Raw genomic sequence first — 17,139 nt, 5'->3', positions numbered from 1 at the left:
AAGACTAGAGTGGCTGAGGCTTTAGATTCTCATTTTTCAATCCTTGTTTTTGCATTAAAATTCAGCTAATCAACGGGTCAGATTTGACTGTATCTCCAGTCTTTGAGATAGAATTGAAAACGATAATCTTCCTTATCTCCAATGCTGAAGATCACAGGCTTCAGGGCCCCACACATCTTGTTCCATCACATGTTCTTGAGTTTCTAAAAACTGACCAAAAGTTCTTTACTAAAGATATGAAGCTGGTGTGGGGAAGACATCCGCAACAATTTAATAGGACCGGCAGTCCTCCAGCAGGCCATCAAATCCAAGAAGCCATTTAATGATAGAGAATGTGCATTCAGGAGACTAAAAAGGTCAAGTAGTGTTCTGATGGAAAATTGATTTTGTAAAATTTAGGATCTTCATTGGCATGCTGCATAAAATAATGAGATACATAAATTGATGTATAAATATTTCATGTGCAGGAAAGGGTACACTGGCAGCAAACTCAGTGGGGGGTGGGAGAGGGAGGGTAACTGCAGTGAACTGTGCCCCCCCCCCCCCAAGAAGGTTGATATGAATAAATTCAGATATATATTTCATTGGGGTGCATGTGACATCATGACACCCATGGTGAAACAGACATAATATATTCAATCACTTAACAACAATGAGTTCTAATATGATTGTACAGGGAATCAATTTCAAGTATTTTGCATTCTTTTGAAAATCTAAATCCCCGGGCATTGTGTTTACTTAGATCTTTTTAATGCTAATTTATTAAAATATGTTGATATAAAATGCCACATAAATATGTAGAGTTTAACATGTCAATGAAACTAAGAACTGAAATCGTTAATGAAACAACAGATGTGATGGTGATCAAACTCCCTGCTACCACTCAAAGCAATAGGATACAGCAATAGTGAAATTAACATGACTGTGGATGTGTTGCACCCCAAAGCCATTCTGAGCCAGCTCCTGGTTTGCAACTAGCTACTTTATGGCTTAATTATCTTCCCCTTTTAAATTGTTCGTACTGTATATATCTCTAATTCGAACAGGATTTTAGCACAAGACAGAAAGGGGCCAATTCCATGTGAACAATATGCCTCATGTAGTTAAATAAATAAAATACAAATAAATGAAAGAAGATGGAAAGCAACAGAGGGGATAGAGAACTGCACGGTGGTGAACAGAGACAGTGATTATCTGCTCTTATCTAACCCCTATTTTACTGCATTTAATCCTGTACTTCATAGTACTGTAATCTGCCAAGTGTTTAATCTATAGTATTTTGTATTTAATCATATCTTGATGTAACTATCACTGTTATCTGCTGTATTATTGAATTGTATTTTGTCACACTTGTACTTACTTGAACCAAAGTCATTGTATTTATCTTGCTCTTATTGTATTACTTGTACTGTAACACTTGGAATAAATTTGCTTACGATTGTAAGTCGCCCTGGATAAGGGCGTCTGCTAAGAAATAAATAATAATAATAACAGAAGCACTGGTAGGAAGGTGGAGATGCTTTCAAACAGCAGCAGACTGATTATAACATTACGGTAATGACTAATCAGCCTCATAAAGCTGTTTTTAGTGCTTAAACCTTACTAAACAGAATCAATTCTTTGCGTATTGGAATTGGCTATTGTATACCTTCGTTGCATGATTTCTGCAGCTTTAGAGTTTTTTTTTTTTTTTTTTTTTTCCCAATCAAATTCATGTAATCAGGATAAAAACCTTAATTTTATTTGGGGTGTTTGCCAGGACCACGATGCATACATTGATTCAATTATATAAATTGCTATTTGCACAGAGAGCTAAGCTCCTGCATGATTTAAATGGAAACGGCCAGATGTGCTGCTCAAAACATTGCAGCTCACATTACACAGGATCATTTATTTTAAATAGTCTGAGAATCGAAGGGTTTCAGATGATGTCATTCACACCAGTAGTTTGAAGGGTCCATTCAGTTGATCACTTCAACAGTGGATATAATACTGCTGCCCTACCTGTCATTTTACACAGGAACAACATCTCAAGTTCACTATTACAGATGTCAGTTTTTATAAACTTAGAACACAAAAGGGTATTACTTCAGTGATATAAAATGATTTAGTTGCCTGGAATCTCCATGACGAAAAAATATCAGGCATATGAATTAAATACGTAATTCCTATGTGAATATAGGGTCTCCGTACTTGTTGTACAATTTTTCTTCCATCCAGTAACCATTCTCTTCCATGCTTGATGTTTTTCTACAGGAGGCAGCGATCAGCGCATGGATCCAATTCAGCGACGGCTCCGTGACTCCTCTGGATATCTTCAATCCCGACTACTACTCCCTCACTGCAACCTCCCTGGATGAAGAGGTGGTCTCAGTCCGGCAGGACCCAGCAATGAAGTGGCCAGTGATTGTGACAGAAGGGGAGGGACAGGGTGTTTTGGTGAAGGTGGAGATGGTGATCTGCGAGACCTGCCAGAAGTCCAAACGGAGAAGTGCTCTCGGCTCCGGGACTGGAAACGTCAAGGTAAAGTTCGGCCAGAACGACGCAAGCCCCAAAGTGAGTGGCAGCGATTACGGGGTGGACAATGATGAGCTAGAGAACCGCGCTAGCGACCGGAGACAGAAACCGGCAGAGCAGGACCGCGCTGGAATAGACGTGCATTATTATGGAAGTTCAATCTCAGACTTGGATGATAGCATCATGAAAAAGATACCCACGACTGTCAAGTCTGCAATAATAAGGAAATCAGAGGGTGACAAGCTTTCGGATGATGGTAGTCAGCTCCAAAATATTCCCATTGACTTCTCAAATTTCCCTGCGCAGGTGGACCTGCCTCGGAACAACAGAGGCATGGAGGATAATGATCTGGTGCAAACCCCACGAGGCCTGACCGATCTGGAGATAGGGATGTATGCCTTGTTGGGAGTGTTCTGCCTTGCTATTTTGGTGTTCCTCATCAACTGCATCTCATATGCTTTGAAGTACAGGCACAAGCAGCTCCCCATGGAAGGACAGGAGACCATGAACCACTCCCACGACTGGGTGTGGCTTGGGAACGAGGCTGAGCTATTGGAGAACCACACAGGCCTTTCCCCTCAGCAGGGCGAGCACACTACCATGATTGACACGGGGATGGGGTTTGAGGAGGGCAGCCACCTCCTGAACGGTGGCTCCTCCCAGAAAAATGTTCAGGGGCAGATCCACAGGTCCGCCGATTCTGGGTGCGGCAGGAACGGGAAGGAACACAAAAACGAGTCGCTTAACTCTCCCACAACAAAAAGGAAGCGCGTGAAATTTACGACATTCACCACTATCCCCCCAGATGACAGCTGCCCTTCCATTAACCCGATTATCTTGGGCGGTGAGGATGACATTAAATGGGTTTGCCAGGACATGGAGCTTGGGGATTCCAAAGAGCTTAGAAACTACATGGAAAGGCTGCATGACACTGCATAGTTCTTTTATAACAGACTTGAAACAACTCACCCTTATGCCTTCAGAATGGGGAGGAGGGGCCTGGGATTCAAATAATAATATGGTGGCTCAGAGTTCCAAACTGTTGTCATGGAAACTGCCAAAGGAGCATTTTGTCATAATGGAAATAAGGAAATGCTGTAGATAACAATACAACAAGAAATACAACTAGGAATCTGAGAAACATTTTCAAGTGGATTATTTGGATTATTTTCTCAGTTTGTGGAGTGAGACGGTGGACTTGAGCTTAATACAGTATTTTTTATTGTATCACTTTTCATGCTGTAGTTTCAAAACAAAACTTCAAATATTACAAATTACCTGGATACAGTATGTTAACAAAAACAAACAAAAAAATATATGCAGATAATGAATTGTAGATTCTAAGAATGTAATATTGATAAATATAACATACATTGTAAATACAAAATGCACATAGAATGACGTGACAAGTAATTTTTAATACACCTTTTCATTTGTATTATATTCCTATACTAGGATAATGTTACCCTTGTGAATGTCTGGCTTACAAATGTAGGTTTAAAACGATTTCTGTGTGTGTACAGAGGCCGATAAAATCAGCGAAACGGCACTGGCTGTCTACAATCCTGTTAACTGCGGAATGCATTGGAGAAGCAAGCATCTAAATAAATAGCAGAGTACTTTATCAGACAGAACGTATACATTACTTAGCTCCAATATGCAGGCCTATATTGTATCAGTTCCTGGTTCTTGTGTATTTATGGATCTCAAATGTAATCTGCACTGCAACGGAAATTAAATACAGCATTCCTAAATATTCTAATACCCTAAATCAGAGCTGTCAAACCTTTTTCATCAAAAGAGCCATGCTGACAACCAGCCGACTCCAAGAGCCTGAAATATTGAATGAACATATTGTATACTGTATCCAATCGAGGAAAAAACACGTGCACTAATTTACCAGGTTCAGTTAACAATACAAGGTAAGTACAGCCTATACATTGTTTGAGATTTCTTTACAGTACTATAATATATACGGTTCAAGGTGTATGACTTCAGCATATACACACAGCTAAAGTTAGATACTCAATATATTATATACCCCAGTAGCCCTTACATACCCAAGCAAAACTATGTTGTATTAATACTGCGACAGAACTTGTAAAAATACATATTAAACTCATGCTAATGCAGTCCCAAAGAAACTCTTTTCTACATAAGCCCCAATGTTCCATCTAATTTAAAATTGATAGCCCTGTCATCACATCATGATGCTCGATTTAAAACCCTCCGGTTTTAGCAGACCGCACTGAAAGCAGCATTTAATTTAACGACTCATAGTAAGTGCATGCTTTTCGTTTAACTTCTTGGGCTGCTGTACTCTTAGTAATAATCAGGATTATACTGTAGATGCCTGACCCCTGTTACTGGTTAAAAATCTATCTTCCACGTTTTTGCTGTCCTTCTTTTAGGTCCCTAGTTTGGTGTTGCCAAGATTATGTAACCAAGGACCATATCAGGTTTGAAGAACAGTACATTTATTTGGGGTTAAAAATGTCTTTCACATTCTTTGTAGACAACATATTTTGTTACTAGCTGTTCATATTCTTTTCCATTGAGAAATAATGCATCTGTGGTTGTTATACCATCAGTTCAAATGACTCATTGGTAATATATGATCTAATTACAGCATGACTTGTCTCAGTAAAAGGGCACAGTGTTTTATTAATCTATTGGAACAACAGTTTTAATTAAAAACTGCAAGTGTAGTCCAGCATTTTTTTTCTCTTAAATTAGAATTTGCCTTGATGGTGTTGCCAAGTGCACTGAAATGTATTTTACTTAATTTGTTAAGTTTGATAGGCAATTAAAAATGCAATGACAAATGGGATTGTTGAGAGAGAAATGACCTGAAATAGATTTTGTTACCAAAAGAGGCCAGTGTGTCCTCTTTGTGTAATCAATAGCTCACAGTGCTATTGAACTAGGCAATATAATGGCTTGGCATCTCCATCCATTGAATTGAATTAAGACTTGAATGGAGGCTTCATTTTTCTGTATCAGAATTCTGGATGCAAGCTGCTAACATCAGGGTTCAAAGACAAGGATGTAATTACGTGTCTTATGCTAATGTCAGTATTGTTAACTCATCAGTTGTTAGAAGGAGACCTATTACAACAATTTAAAAACAACTTAAAAACAGTTGAGAATTCGAGCTGAAATTGACATCGAGGCCAGAGCGAGGCAAAAAAAAAAGATTTATAAATTTCAGTTTTGAAAAATATAAATCAGGAAGATCTTTCTTGTCATCTCTGCCATAGAAATGCTGACCTGAGCTACCAATTTAACACTCGTTCCGTGAGCTGTCTTTCCCAGCCTTGCAACACCAGAGACAGTCAATATGTTCCAATAGAATGGAATAAACAGCCAAATGGACACATGCAGTTGAATTTAATTGTAGCACATGCAGAAACTAAAAAGTGCATTTACCCATGCTTTTCTGTTCCGCTTCAACATACTTATCTGTGCTCTACTATGGGTTCATTCCACTTTTCTGTATCAAAGCTTTAAAAGGGTCAGGTTTATTTCAAACTGTAGATATGTTTCTGAAATGAATTCTGAAACTGCAGGCAGTCTGAATGCGCTGCAGATGTGTAATGGAATAACCCCCTGTAGCTCAGTAACTACTAGGAAGCAGTAACTACCTTTCCACACAGGTAATGCAGCCACTTTGTACTGTACAATTACAGTGCATGATTGTAGCATATATGAGCCATGTCTTGAATCTACAGTAGTCCCACAGAGAACTAGCCTTTCAGAATGTCGCTGCTCAACAATCCACACGGTACCATTATGCAGAGCAGTCACTAGTGTACATAATCTGGGAATATAATTAATGACTAAAGCCTGTTGGCAGTACCCAATATAAAGGTTTTTTTAAAAGCGCTTGTCACAAAGACGGCCGGAGTGGGTGGCGTCAGACCAGAAAGGAATGCACAGACAGACGGTGGTGATGAGAAGCTGAGTGCAAATGGTAGCACTCAGCGTTTATTAACAAAGTAAAAGGTTTAAACAGAACACAAAACAGGACACGGCACTTGTAGCCAAAATAAACAGACAAACAAAACGAACTAACACTTAACAAACGCTGCACGGAGACAAACAAACACGGTGAGTACAAAACACTTATTATTATTATTATTTTCTTTAATTTTACGTTCTCCTTCTCTCTCACCCGTTCTCCACTCTCGAACACCCAACCCCGAGTGAATGAAAATGTGTCTATATATACTGTTGTGCTGGGATTCAATTACTAATTAATTATTCACTTGAATCCCAGCACGTGAATTAATTACGTGCAACCCCGTGCTCACATATTAATTACTTTAAATGCACGTGCAGTGATGTGCAATACCGTGCCTAAATACAATTATACATTTTAAATACTCGTGTTACACAGACCCATTTATATCCCGTGTACCAACGACTATACCCCAACATTTAACACACGCAACATACAACATATAACACACAAATGCACACAGGGGCGGGGCACATTGCCACAGCGCTTCAGATATCAGTCTTGCATTTTTTATTAAGTGTATACCAATTTAGCAATTCATCAATTGGTAGGGAGGAAAACAGACAGAACTGATGATGTACCCTTTATAAAATGATCTAATGTTGCATTGATTTTTTTTGGCAGAGTCTAACGAAATGCAGTTTTCTATGCAATCAATCAAGCAGTCATTAAAAAGAAGTCTGAGATTAAACAGACACTAATAGCTAGGCAGTGGTGTTTACATCAGCAGAAAATCAGAGCCATCACCACTGAGACATGACAGGGTGCCCCTGGCCAGCAACTATGCTGTGCTTTTATATCAAGAGTTGAGAACTACATGGTGTAAATGTGACATGCTGACACTGTGGTTGAATTCACAAAAAATGTGTTCCGAGGCTTACACCCGGGCACATTTTCTGCTACTGTAGAGACAATCGATTGTGCTTTTCAGGATAGCAATGTAAATTCCCACAGTAAAATGGCAGATTCATTAAATAATGATTTTACTAGATGTTAATGCGACATTTCCCTATCAGTCCTTCAAACAAAATTACTGTAACCATTTACAACTCCAAATTGCAATTATTTTCTAATTAACCTCTGGATTGCATTCACAGGAAACATTATCTGAGGATGGGAATAGTGAGATGTTAAGATGCTCTTTTGTAAAGAGCAATCTCTATTCATAGATTTTATTTTGAAATCCAAATTGCTTGTAGGGCTTTTGTGTTTTTTTATAGGGAGTCTTGATTGTTTGAGTAACCATCTATATATAAGTCCTTTAGCATCATCTTGATTGATTTATCCATCATACTGTATGCTGTATACGGTATGCTGACTGCAGCACCAGGCAGTCAGTCATCCATCCAAAGACTGACCAAGCACTGACCAACCCGGCTTAGCTTTTGAAAACTAACAACACTTTATAGCTTTACGGCTACAGACAAGGACCCAGTCAATCTCCACTGTAGACTGAAGGTCAAAATGTTAAGCCCAGCTGCATGTGAGATGCCATATGTTAACCTGCAGCGATTCTTGGTAGAATCAGGCATGCAGTGGTGGTGTGACCTTGATGTACTGTTTTGAAAATCTGGACCAGAAAAGCCTTACTGCAGTAGTTGTCCTCACTTATAGTTTTGCATTACCCTATAGAATTAAATAATTTTGCTCCATAAAGTTGAATGAAACCTGCTGAATAATGTTACGTTAACATATTAAATTACATACCGCTTTGCAGTTTTCCATATACTGACAAAAAAAAAAACTGACTAAAAAAGAAAACTGACATCTGCGATTAACAGTTACTGATTATAGTTCATAAAGCAAACAGTAACAAAATGACCCATGATACCACAAGCGGGTACGGCTGGTAACTGGTCATGAACAATGCAGAATTCAAAAATAAACCGCTGCATGCTATAATAAACAAGTAAACTGGGCACATTCATCTGGTTTAACAAGCTCTGTCCGTCGTAATCTTGCAAAACAATACCAAACGCCTCCTCGCTTGGCTTCCATCTTCCACAAAATAACACATTAAATGAAAGATACCTGTTTCACACAGAGACACGGCCCTGGCGACTCATTAATTCGGTGAGGCTCTGGCAAATGGTTGTGGAGCCCTCTACTGCTTACAATGGGTAGTGCAAATAGTGAACTTCAGCGAGACAGGCAAGGCTTCAGCTTTCTTATTCAATGCTGCCATCGTATAACTATTTAGTAGAACTGCTGGTTCAAATATAATAATTATAATTTTTTTAAATCTAAAGACAGCTCAGTATCCCTTTGTAATTATTCGGATTAACCTTAACCCCTGGTGCAAAAATAAAGACATTTCTGATATATTCTTAAAAACCTTAACCTTGTGTCGAGGAAGTGGAACTGTTACGTCTTCAACGATCTGTTTGCATAAAACCAGCTACAGAAAGTACCTGACTAGCGAATCAAACTGAGAAACACAATATCTCATTTGCATAGACCCTATGACTGTGCAGCATACGCACCTGTTTAAAAACATACTTTATGATTTTAAAAAAATGCTGTTGTACAGGTGTCCACATCTGTATTTTAAAAGTATTCCATTTTCAGTTTTGATAATATTTTAAAGCAGGCAGTTTCGAAAAAACCAAAGAAAACAGAACAACAAATTCAAACGAAACCTGTCTGAAAGAAGGGCTGTTGTTTAAACTGTAGTTTTCCACCGTTGCTGCTGCCTTCTGATGAGTAGTGGAACTGTCATGTCAATGCAATATCTCATCAATACAACTGAAGTGCTTTTGTTTAGTGTTGGGCGGTGCAACAGGCAGATATTTACAACCAAGTACACCTTCCAGGCAGTGTTGCCTCCAAAGCAGACAGGAAAAAATAACACAACTTTTGGTGAAAGCCCTCCTCTTTCTCCTTTGACTGGCACTCTGAACAACTGAAGCTCAGAATTCAGAATGCAATACTGTGTCAATACTGCACTTTGAGAACCCCGGCACTAGGTAATGTTTTTTTAATTTTTATTTTAGTTTTTTATTGAACATTTTTTAATTCGAGACAAAGCCAAAATAACCTTCAAAAAACAACTTCTAATGTTATTTGTTTATTTCTTTAGATTTTGTTTCTGCAGGGTTTTACTGGACAATAGCAATAAATTCCAGTTTGCAGTGAATCAAGGTGTTAATGCAACCTGAACGAAACCTTTCCTTTCTTAACCCGGAGCTTGCTGTCCACAGAGCAACGCTAATTCCCCCAAGCAGAGGTAGTTATTTCAGCTGCCGTTCGCAGTCAATTTGCCCTGACTACTTCATTCTGAACACTGGGTAAACAGGACTGATGCGGTCATGTCAAGCGTTTATCAACATGCTTTGTTTAATCTCCTGTTTTTGCCCCGGTAGTTTATTTATTTATTTTTTAAGCAACATGGACCTGTGGCTCCTGTTGTTTTGCTATTGATCTCCCGCTTTATATTTAATGAAAACACCAGATTAAAAAAAAAATCCCTCTTCTTCCTTCCTTCCTTCCTTCTCTCTCTCTCAAAGAGATTGATTTCTTTTTTTTTTTTTTTTGTATTCCGATTGTATCTATCAGCATTGGGGATTGATGTCAGGGCTAAGCGCTGGGACCGCGAAAGCCTAATACGTGCTCTGAACCGTGAAGGGCAAAGGAAGCTACAGCTCGGCCAAGAAGGAATTTAACTGTCAGGAGCAGAGGATGATTGATAGAGACCCACTTGTAATTAACACAGTACTGTGATTTGTCTCTATGTGGCAGCCGTCGACCTGCTTTGAAACACTAAATCTCTGTCTGCTGTCGACTGCACCAGTTTTCCCATTCAAGACAATGATGTCCATGGACATGTTGTTTAGGCCAGGTTTATTTCACTACACCAGGGGTTCTCAAACGTTTTTGCTGGGACCCCCTTTGCAAATGTTTCAGGCTGTGACGACCCCACCCCACCCCGAGGTGCGATATCATATGAAATTACTGTACATCACTGGTCCCCAACCTTTGCTGGCACATGGGCAACAACACTGAACAAGGGGCACTTCAGGGGCGCTACAGTGTTTTCACATATAATAAAATGGCCCACAAAAACAACTGTGTTAATTAAAAATAAGAAATCTACAATGGCATAATCTGAAGCAAAATTGCATTAAATGAAAGGGACACACACACACACACACACACGATTGTGTACCTTCCTGCAATTTAGCGAATTCTGAAGTGCCTTGAACCCTTCTAACTTACCTGGACACATAAAAAAAAAAGAGTGACAAAGTATAGAATAAAGGAAATATATAAACATTAATAACATTAAAAGTTGAATGAGATTGGATCTGATTTAAGAAACTGACTGACAGTACAAGAAATAAGCACGCTGTCAACAAAAATGATTTAAAATGATCGTCAACCAATAAACCACAAATGTAACATATCGTGGGCAAGAACATAACTGACCTCAAATTCATTTCTATAGGCATCATATCATATGCTACTTGAATTAAACTGAATTAAAAAAAATAATATTTCATACATGTATTTATATATTTTACACAAACCCGATTACCAATTATATTCTCCAAATCCCTTACCTAAAGTAACATTAATTTCAGAAGACAGTGTTTTGAGTTACGGACTCATCTCTTACCCGTTTACTCAGTGTAAAAAAATACAAATAATGCGTGCAGCCGAGTAAGAAAACTTGCAAAAAAAAAACCTACAGACCAATACGTTTTCTATTTATCATTATTATTTTTAAAGCTTTTCTGATTAAACAGTATAAGGTATTAAGTTCCTGACACGGTTTGTAGTAAACAAGTTACTTAACAAATATGATTTGTACAGACAGTTCGCTTCCTCTCACCTTCCCACCAAACACATTCGTTTCGAAACCTGTCACTCATACTTGTAGTGCGTGGTGGGTGGGGAGAGGCAACGCTGTTAAGGGCTGAGCGCTTATGGATCTAGTCGAGTAAAAGAAAAGAAAACAAAAAAAAGAGTTAATTAGCCGTTTTGTAAAATATGGCGGGAGGGCTGTCTTCATAATACATAAGAACATAAGAAGAACATAAGAAAGTTTACAAACGAGAGGAGGCCATTCAGCCCATCTTGCTCGTTTGGTTGTTAGTAGCTTATTGATCCCAGAACCTCATCAAGCAGCTTCTTGAAGGATCCCAGGGTGTCAGCTTCAACAACATTACTGGGGCGTTGGTTCCAGACCCTCACAATTCTCTGTGTAAAAAAGTGCCTCCTATTTTCTGTTCTGAATGCCCCTTTATCTAATCTCCATTTATGTCCCCTGGTCCTTGTTTCTTTTTTCAAGTCAAAGAAGTCCCCTGGGTTGACATTGTCTATACCTTTTAGGATTTTGAATGCTTGAATCAGATCGCCGCGTAGTCTTCTTTGTTCAAGACTGAATAGATTCAATTCTTTTAGCCTGTCTGCATACGACATGCCTTTTAAACCCGGGATAATTCTGGTTGCTCTTCTTTGCACTCTTTCTAGAGCAGCAATATCCATTTTGTAACGAGGTGACCAGAACTGAACACAATATTCTAGGTGAGGTCTTACTAATGCATTGTAGAGTTTTAACATTACTTCCCTTGATTTAAATTCAACACTTCTCACAATATATCCGAGCATCTTGTTAGCCTTTTTTATAGTTTCCCCACATTGTCTAGATGAAGACATTTCTGAGTCAACATAAACTCCTAGGTCTTTTTCATAGTTCCCTTCTTCAATTTCACTATCTCCCATATGATATTTATAATGCACATTTTTATTGCCCGCATGCAATACTTTATACTTTTCTCTATTAAATTTAATTTGCCATGTGCCTGCCCAATTCTGAATGCTGTCTAGATCATTTTGAATGACCTTTGCTGCTTCAACAGTGTTTGCCACTCCTCCTATTTTTGTGTCGTCTGCAAATTTAACGAGTTTGCTTACTATACCAGAATCTAAATCATTAATGTAGATTAGGAATAGCAGAGGACCTAATACTGATGGTACACCACTGGTTACCTCACTCCATTTTGAGGTTTCTCCTCTAATCGATACTTTCTGTTTTCTACCTGTTTACAAGGAGGCAGTGTGGTCCAGTGGTTAAAGTCCAGGGTTTGTAACCAAAAGGTGACCGGTTCAAATCCCACCTCTGCCACTGACTAACTCACTGTGTGACCCTGAGCAAGTCACTTAACCTCACTTAAAGTTGCCATCGCTATCAAACAAGTGCAGCGATGTTGGGTGGGCTTGATCTTCAAAAATGCTGAAGTAAACTACAGCAGCTTTGTAGTGCTGCAGGGATCAAATGAGCAGTCCAGTCCAATACACCTGTCCTAATAAAGTGGCCAGGCTAGCACATTAATCCCTAATGCGTTTTCAGTTTGCACCTGTCCTCTTCCAAGTGCTATACAGGAACGTGTCATTTCCACAACTCTTTGAATTTAGCAAGACAGGAAACAGATTAGTAATGTTTGAATATAACTCTCTGCTTTTCAGTTGCAGTTCTTTTTTTTCTAGCAGTTTCAGATCACTTGAGAGAAGTGCTGAAAGTAAAATTCAAACCTGGGGATTAAAATGTAATTACTGGGGATGGTACAGTCACTGTCCCATCCTGGCTGGCTTCCCAGTTTAAACAATCCTTTTGACTCCTACGTTCCTTTATTATATAGTAACACAGAAAGAAACTATTGTAAATTAAGTTAGGGTTCTGGTTAAATCTGGAATTTAAAAAAATAAAAAACATGTTTAATATTTCTACCTGTACACACACACAGACTAGGATGAAAATAGGTTATATTTCAATATGCCCTTGACAAATTAAAATACTGTACATCCATATAATTACAATTATGGAGAGGTTAATAAATCAATTCATCAACAGCCTTTTAGGGTAGAAATCAGGTTAGAACCCTAAAATCAATTACTGAAGTTATAAGGTAATTCTTAAACTTTTGCAGTTCATAAAACGCAACTGTCTTTGAGAGGATCAGAAGATTGACCTAAGAGAATGTTTACAGTATAAAAACACTCAAAAAAAGTCTTTAAAATGATTATTTATAGAAACATTCCTTACAACAGTCCTAAACAGAGACAATTGAATGATGAAAAAAAAACATCCTGTAATAAGAGTGTCTGTCTTTCAAAAAAATAAATATCAGTGGTATTTTACAAAAGCATAAGACCCAGATTTATGTAAGTAAGAAAGCTGCTAGTTAAAGAGCATGCTGGTGATAAAATAACAATAGCCTCAGAATTATAGGCTGTAAAGTACTTAATCCATGTTATCTTATTCAACATGCCAATACCAGTCTGCTTGCCTGTGTAGCCCGGGAGAGGGATTTTAAAATGCACTGGTGATGAGACTAATCCTGCCAGCTATGCTGTGTGAATGTCAGCAGGAGAGAGTACAAGTGAAATGGGTCCAGGCACATTCATTCATTGCACTGGAAACCTCCCAGGTTATGAGACAGTAAATGCGTTTACAACATTAAGTAAGCATTTGCTACACATTTTAAAAACAAATTAAAAAAAAAAAAAAAAAACCTCTAGCATCCTAATGCGAGCCGACACAAAAAACAAACAAAAAAAAAAACTTTCAGAATCTTATCTGATCTTAACTGAGTCGTGTTTTTACAATGACAGCGTGGCTTCCATTCTTTAAGGAAGCTATACGTTTGCCCCAGTACCTTAAAATACATCCTCTGAAATGTGCGATTATGCTTTCAGTTTGTCACATTTCTATTTGGGGCTGGGGAGATTGATTGAAATGTTTGTTTAACATAACAAATACATTTATTTTTAGTACTACTAAATATTTATAAAAACATCATTAGATAAAACTAGGACCCATCAATGTATACTCTATATAACCATTCATAATATAAGTTAATATGTACATTAAACCGTGTCCCTTGCGAGAACTCTGGGTGGGTGACTGTGAAGACAGCTTAAAAAGACAGGGTCCGCTGTACTCATTAGAAATCAGGTTTTATTCTTATTTCAAAAGTACACTTTACATAGCAAATGCTTTTAGCATGTTGTTAGTTGGTAGACTAAATGCACGAGACGCTATTATTTTAGAGTCCGCTAAAAAGGCAGCTTGATTATCAAAGCAAACAGCCTTCTGTGGTATTGAATTACTTACTTGACTGCTAGAACTGGGTTAATTGTATACTGTTTGTTATGTATCCCTCTAGCTCGGCTTCACTGTCAGCTCATTTTATTCAATATTATCACAGGGGGGTTGGATTTCTTAAAAATAAAAAAGGCAGTCAACCAGGCAAGTCTCTTAAATCGTTTCTATTTCATTAAATAGTTATTAATCTGTGGGGAAAAAAAAGGATTCCTCCGTTTTTCTTTAGGGGTTTGCAGAAACTTAAATTGTGATTTGTCTTTTTGTCTTGAAGAGATGAAAACCATGGCCTTAAAATCAAAGTGAATGCCTACTTCACTATTAGCATTCTGTAGCTACAGTTTGTAAGCACAAAGATAAGGGCAGCAGTAATATAGTTTATGAATTAAGAAAATACATTTTAAATGCTCGGTTATCATCCTTTTAAGAAAAAATAAATGACAACTGTGTCACCAGATAAATATTGTGTTAAACAAACAAACAAAACACATTCAAATGAACCTTTGGCTATTGAGTGTCACCACTGTCTGTTCCCATGACAACAGGTCAATCAAGCCACACTGCTCTATGAGGAGACATCATTACAAAGTAAATGCTCTCCTATGTTCTTGACTTCCACTTCTATACAGATGGTATGTATTATCCCAAGAGCATGTTCCATCTACTGTACCTGTGGGACAGGAAGAGCTTTAGCTACTTAGACCATATACACATTCACTAACCTCTACTGCATTTATGTGGGGCATTTATTAAAGGAAAGGGTTTTGATTTTTGCTCGGCTTGCTATACAAAATCAGATTTTTGACTATCCATATGGCTTGGTAATTCGTGGTGCTGTGTGTCAGAATGCAGTGAAATGTGAAATGATCTGTATAAATAATATATTCTGGGGGTTTTTTTTGCCCCCAATTGTTTTGTACAAAGTATGAAAAAGAAAATCTGAACGGGACTGGGTGTTAAAGTCTGGTTAGTCATGGCTTTGTTATGAAGATGGATTGTGGTCACAGGCCCATAACTACTTTCCATCTGTTCTGTTCACGGCTGTTGAGTCGGTTGTAAATACTACTTACCAGTAACGTGTGCAGCCTGCGTTACACATAGAAATGCCCTGAAATTATAATTAGGATAAGATGTCATAATTTAAATACAGCACTATCATTAAATACATGATGCGGGAAAATAAAAGATGTTACAGAAATAATCATTAGATAAAACTTACGGTTGTTATTGTACAGGTATGTAAAGAAAATAACATGGTCTTGTTGTTTAGGGTTGTCCTGTTTCCCCGATACCAGAATAATCCAGAAATGTTACCATGCATTGTGTTGCATCTTCATAGAGTAATACTGCAAATTCCAATTTTTTTGCCAAACAACAGAAGAGCAATCAACACATTGTTACATGGAGATCATAAATGATTAGCTTTTAACACTACAAAAGGAACAACTTAAAAAAAAACATAAACACAGAGGTCATACAGTATTTAAAACAACATTATCTATTTGTTTAGGCACTGTTCCTAGATTTGGATAAAGAGTCACTGATTAGTGGCAATGTTGATCAATGTTACTGCTTACATACGAGCAGCTGGAAGAACAGGCTGACATGCTGGCAGGGTCTAGGTGAGTGGCATATGGCCACGTTGTGTTTCCGGTTAGCTTTCAACTCTGGAGTCTGGCGGTCGCGCCACATGCGACATCCATGCCGTTCAGTGCCAATTTGTTCACATTGTTCTTTCCGCTCTCAGATTCTCCCAGTTAGGTGGGGATTCACCGCATATACTGTAGTACCACACACAAGAGTGCTGCTCTGGAGTGGCTTCAGCTTGAATATACTGAAAGTGGATTAGATGTATTGGATTTCTACAACTGTGATATTGATATGAGGGTTCCCCGAAGAACTAGCCCACATTGTCCAATTAAAAGGAGTGCCATTTAGAGTGCAGGGTGGTGCCATGTCAGCAGGCTTCCCACCGCTTTGCGGTCGCATCAGGTGGGGTTAGTTTGTAGGGAGGTGACTTTGGGCATTTCAAACTGGGTAGAACGAAGAATTAAATATTGATAAAATGTAATGAATTAAGAAAATATTGATTAACTAGCTGTACTCTTAAATTGTTTCTTTAAAAATAAAGATGATACAGTTAATTTATCAGTACCGTCAGAAAATCTTCAAGGGCAACACAATAATGTATCGCATGCAGTACACGGGTACTATACAGCATATTCCAATAGTGGCTGCCAGAGGGTGCTTAGACAACTAGGTACACACATGGGTTTGCATTTAAATGACTGAGCAAACAAAATATAAATGATACATGAGATTTCCCATTGCAGAGAGTTAAACAAAACAGCAATTTCAGAGTGAAAACCTAATTCAGCAGCTTCATATAAAATATTCCTAGTTTGTGCTTGTTAAAATATCATAGTTAATACAGCTTTTTCCACACAACACTTAAGGGGGTGGGGGGTGTTGGAATCAATGAAAGCAGTTTAGTGCA

The 17,139-nt window shown here is 38.2% G+C and overlaps 1 protein-coding gene across 1 annotated transcript in view; it reads left to right on the top strand.

Moving 5' to 3' along the window:
- LOC117426130 (transmembrane protein 132C-like) overlaps positions 1 to 4,288 on the top strand; it is a 120,867-nt gene extending 116,579 nt beyond the window's left edge. The window contains exon 9 of the mRNA XM_059033143.1: positions 2,257 to 4,288. Coding sequence (XP_058889126.1) covers positions 2,257 to 3,456 — 1,200 coding nt within the window. The 3' untranslated portion in view covers positions 3,457 to 4,288. The remainder of the gene's footprint in view (positions 1 to 2,256) is intronic.
- The last annotated feature ends 12,851 nt before the right edge of the window (positions 4,289 to 17,139 follow it).

The sequence above is a fragment of the Acipenser ruthenus genome, chromosome 11 (genome assembly GCF_902713425.1).
Source record: "Acipenser ruthenus chromosome 11, fAciRut3.2 maternal haplotype, whole genome shotgun sequence".
In the NCBI taxonomy this organism is placed as follows: Eukaryota; Metazoa; Chordata; class Actinopteri; order Acipenseriformes; family Acipenseridae; genus Acipenser; species Acipenser ruthenus.
This window is presented reverse-complemented; position numbering and strand designations above follow the sequence as displayed.